The sequence below is a fragment of the Geospiza fortis genome, unplaced genomic scaffold (genome assembly GCF_000277835.1).
Source record: "Geospiza fortis unplaced genomic scaffold, GeoFor_1.0 scaffold485, whole genome shotgun sequence".
In the NCBI taxonomy this organism is placed as follows: domain Eukaryota; kingdom Metazoa; phylum Chordata; class Aves; order Passeriformes; family Thraupidae; genus Geospiza; species Geospiza fortis.
Genome location: NW_005054457.1, coordinates 955,280 through 956,178, shown reverse-complemented (window position 1 = coordinate 956,178; position 899 = coordinate 955,280). Strand labels below are relative to the sequence as shown.

At 66.1% G+C, this 899-nt stretch overlaps 1 protein-coding gene across 1 annotated transcript in view; it reads left to right on the top strand.

The window, feature by feature from the left end:
• Positions 1 to 314: 314 nt before the first annotated feature.
• NTN1 (netrin 1) overlaps positions 315 to 899 on the top strand; it is an 84,694-nt gene continuing 84,109 nt past the window's right edge. The window contains exon 1 of the mRNA XM_031062701.1: positions 315 to 434. Coding sequence (XP_030918561.1) covers positions 315 to 434 — 120 coding nt within the window. The remainder of the gene's footprint in view (positions 435 to 899) is intronic.

Below are 899 nucleotides of genomic sequence, written 5' to 3'. Positions count from 1 at the left end.
AAAGCAGGCTCCGAGCGCCGGGGCCGCCTTTCCCGCTGTCCCCGGTGCGGCTGAAATCAAATCCTTCCCAGTTCTCCGTCCCCGGGGCTTCTCCCGGGCCAAACGCGGGGGAACGGTGACGCTCCGCTCTGCCCGGGCCCGCACCTGGGGCCGGCCGCTCTCCCGGGCAGGGACCGGAGATGATGCCCCGGTGCGGTCCCAGCGCTGTTTCGTTCTCGGTATCGGCCCTGGAGATGCTCCGGTGCTGGTCCCAGCAGTGTTCCAGCCCCGGTGCTGGTAGCAGCGAGGCTCCGGTCCCTGTGCTGGTACCGGAGATGTTCCGGCATCTCACCGGGGCTGACTTGGGCAAGGATCCGTCCCCTCCCGAGGCAGGACAGGGCCGGGGCTGGCTGTGGCTGGTGCTTCATGACAGGAAAATCAAATTCGAGTTGGAGGCCGGTCCGCGGAGGGCACGGCCTGGTTGCCCGAGCATCCCCCGTTCCGTCCTCCCGGGATGGCCCCGGGCCCCAGCCCCGAACAGCCCGGCAGACCCGGGCCCGGGCCCGGCAAGCTGCGCCTCGGTCCCCGCCGCGCAGCTTACATGCATTTAATAGCCCGAGGGCGAGGTAATTAGAGGAGAAAGCCTCAGTAAATCACGTTAATGACCGCAAGAGCCATTACAAACCCCGGAGGTTGTGAAACGCCGAATAAACCCAGCGAGAAGGGCAGGAGGGAGGCGAGAGCCGCAGCCCCGGGAACGCCGGCGGGCAGCGCGGAGCCCGCGCTCGGCAGCGTCGGGATGTTGTTAAATTAACACCCTGCTAATGGGATTAGGCAGCACCTCGGCTTTGCGGGGCAGTTCCGCGGGGCCAGCTTTCCTTACATTCACCCCAATTTTTGCTGTGAGGAGGTGAAGGACC